This window comes from Limulus polyphemus, unplaced genomic scaffold (assembly GCF_000517525.1).
Source record: "Limulus polyphemus unplaced genomic scaffold, Limulus_polyphemus-2.1.2 Scaffold3095, whole genome shotgun sequence".
Taxonomy (NCBI): Eukaryota; Metazoa; Arthropoda; class Merostomata; order Xiphosura; family Limulidae; genus Limulus; species Limulus polyphemus.
This window is the reverse complement of record NW_013668705.1, coordinates 50,555-53,355: the sequence shown is the minus strand read 5'-3', so window position 1 is coordinate 53,355 and position 2,801 is coordinate 50,555. Positions and strand designations below refer to the sequence as shown.

The 2,801-nt window shown below is 28.6% G+C and overlaps 1 protein-coding gene across 1 annotated transcript in view; it reads left to right on the top strand.

Moving 5' to 3' along the window:
• The window catches only part of LOC106468642 (MAP kinase-activating death domain protein-like), a 138,202-nt gene that overhangs the window by 88,337 nt on the left and 47,064 nt on the right, over positions 1-2,801 (top strand). Inside the window, exon 21 of the mRNA XM_022396995.1 lies at positions 1,250-1,301. Within this exon, the coding sequence (XP_022252703.1) occupies positions 1,250-1,301 (52 nt within the window). The remainder of the gene's footprint in view (positions 1-1,249; positions 1,302-2,801) is intronic.

Below are 2,801 nucleotides of genomic sequence, written 5' to 3'. Positions count from 1 at the left end.
AAGTACTTAACCAATCTTCTTTTTTTCTTGCAATCAGGTTTCGAAGAGGGTTAACCCTAATTTTTTATACTATAGATAGTAATGCACTTAATAATTTTTATTTAATCAAATATTGCACAAAATAGTATAAACTAATAACATGCAAAAAGCAGACAAATTCACTTACCTATCAAAATGTTTTTGGCTTTCTAACTATGTGACAAGAGCCATTACAAATTCATCCAAGATGGTCGTTAACTTTCCCACGGGAACAAACCTTGTACTGTGAGTGAAATTGACGATATTCTGTTCAGAACATAATGTTATACAATACTTCATTTGATAGATGGAAACCTTAACTTTTTATTGGTTATAGGTAATGTATATAATGAAATGTAAGAGAACTCTGAATGAATTGTGAATGAGAGGATGTGACAGGTGGGTGTGGCAGGAGGGGTCTGATTTTGTAATCGATAGCTCTGTAACCAAACAAAATTGAAGGCTGTTAAAATTATGGTTTGTCTGAGCAATAATGATTTTATAGAGATTATTACACGTTTAATTTCATACTTTTTTTAGGGGTGGTGGATAAAATGGGGATGATGACACGCTAAGAGAAAATGGGTCACATTAGTGGAAATTCAGGATTTGTTTTTCATATTGCCATTTACAATTAAGTACTTAAAACTTGTATACTATTAAAGTATGGGTTATTAGCTAGAATTTCATGCTATTCTAATTGGTATAACATAAACAAAAAGTAGTTTAATAGAATTTTAAATGTAAGACACTAAAACCTTGTGTCAAAGGATACTCGGGGCGATAGGGTTAATAAATCGCAGATTTAGACATTTGGCCAGGTAGAAATATTTTTTTGAGATCCTGTTTTTTAGCATGGTTCAATCTATAAGACTTTATCAAGAAGATTTAAACATAACATAGAAATATACATAAGTAAAAATTCTAATTAATGACCACTTACAGGAGATGACCAAATATAGATAAAGAATGTTTTCTTGAAATACTAGATAAAGGATAAACATTATGTGTATATATAAACAATGTAACTTTAAAATAATTGATTTTTAGAAAACCTGTTCATAAAACATTTAGATTTAATTTTCAGAAGAAAAATTTATTAGCATTTACTGTCATGTGATGGGCAGTCAGCTAGTCACTCATATTAGTCACTTCCGAAGATTATCTGCAAGCTAATTGTATTAATCAACGTGCATGAAAAAAAAATCTTTTTTACATCTCTTTCTTTTAGTTTTGTATGATAGAAAATTCTCTGCATCATGCAACCAGTTTGCATCTAAAAAGTATTACACATAATCTATAACAGTTATTTTGGATATGAAAAGTTTCTCAAAAATACTCATATTAACCATATCCAGACCACAATGAGTCTTTTGTGTGTGTCATGTGTACACCTTTATATCATATCCAAAATTTAAAGAGAGTTGATAATTCTAACTATTTCAATAATTTTTAACTCGCAAATATTTTGGAATTTTTCTTATGTAACATTTACTATTGTATTTGCACAGAAAACTGAAAAATATTTTCCCAACTTCTATTGCACTGAGCTTTATTTGTAAACAACACATTTTGTTTAGAACGTTTTTGTTTATCCCAAAAGTATAGATTAATATTTGTTGAAAACTATCATTCCTTCAGAATATAATTATTCATCTCCTGTTTCTCATATCATATTTTTTCTCTGTTAGTGAGTTTATTGTTTCATCCCATTATTTTCACCATTTGAAGAACAGTTTTGCAAAAGAGCTAGAAGCATGGTTTAAGTATAATTGAGTAAAATAAATTATAAATTATTTATACTATGTCAGTGGAGAGTAAATTAGATAGATTGAGCAGTAATAAATGGTTTCTTGAAAAAAGTGATTAGCCAGAGCATCTGTAGGGATGAAAAAAGGAATGTAATGGAAAGTTTAAAATACTTAAGAGCAAACTACAGATATCTGTTTTTTTTTATAGTTTCTTCAGAAGTTTTGTAGTTCCTGTAAATGTTTTTATGTTTAATTATATCTATTTGGAAGCTACAGAAATATTCTGTGACAAAATATTGGGTATTAGTTAGGCTCAGAAAGTAATAGGTAACAGCAAAGTATTCTGATAAATTACACCAGTATTTATTGAACATTATTGTTAGGCTTATCATATTAAAATAATACACAAAAATGAAAAACCTTATTGAAAAGAATATATATATTAATTAGATATAAATTGACATTGGCCAAGAATATTTGTAACAAAAATCACAATTATTAGCTTAACCCTTTCGCAACTGGTGGGTCTAACTGCGCATGTCATGGACTTTTAGCGATTTATTTTCAAAACTTTATTAAGTAATTTTATTATTATTATTATATATAAGTGAAATTGGCATCAAAACATTGCTTATATTTCAAATTTTAATATTATGTATGTTTTAATTTCTTAATTCAAAAGAAAATATAAATAAAATAAAGCTAAATATTGATTTGTGTGTGTCTCATAGCACCTTCTCATGTCTTGTTGCTCAGTTTATATTTTTGATGCCTACTATAAACATCTACAAGTGGTTAACGAATTAGAAGCATAAATTTTAGATACTGGCAAGCTAGAATATAAACTTAGAATTTCCTACCACTTTGATTTGCTGAGAAATCAATGTATCTAGCAAATCAACTAGAGTGGCACCTCCTCCTACTCCATTCTTTCCAAACCTCTTGTTTAGTTCCACCTACTTTTCTTAAGAGTCTGTTTACAACCAATAGAAAGGACAAGTTGCGCTTTACATGATTCTGATAGTTGTTTGT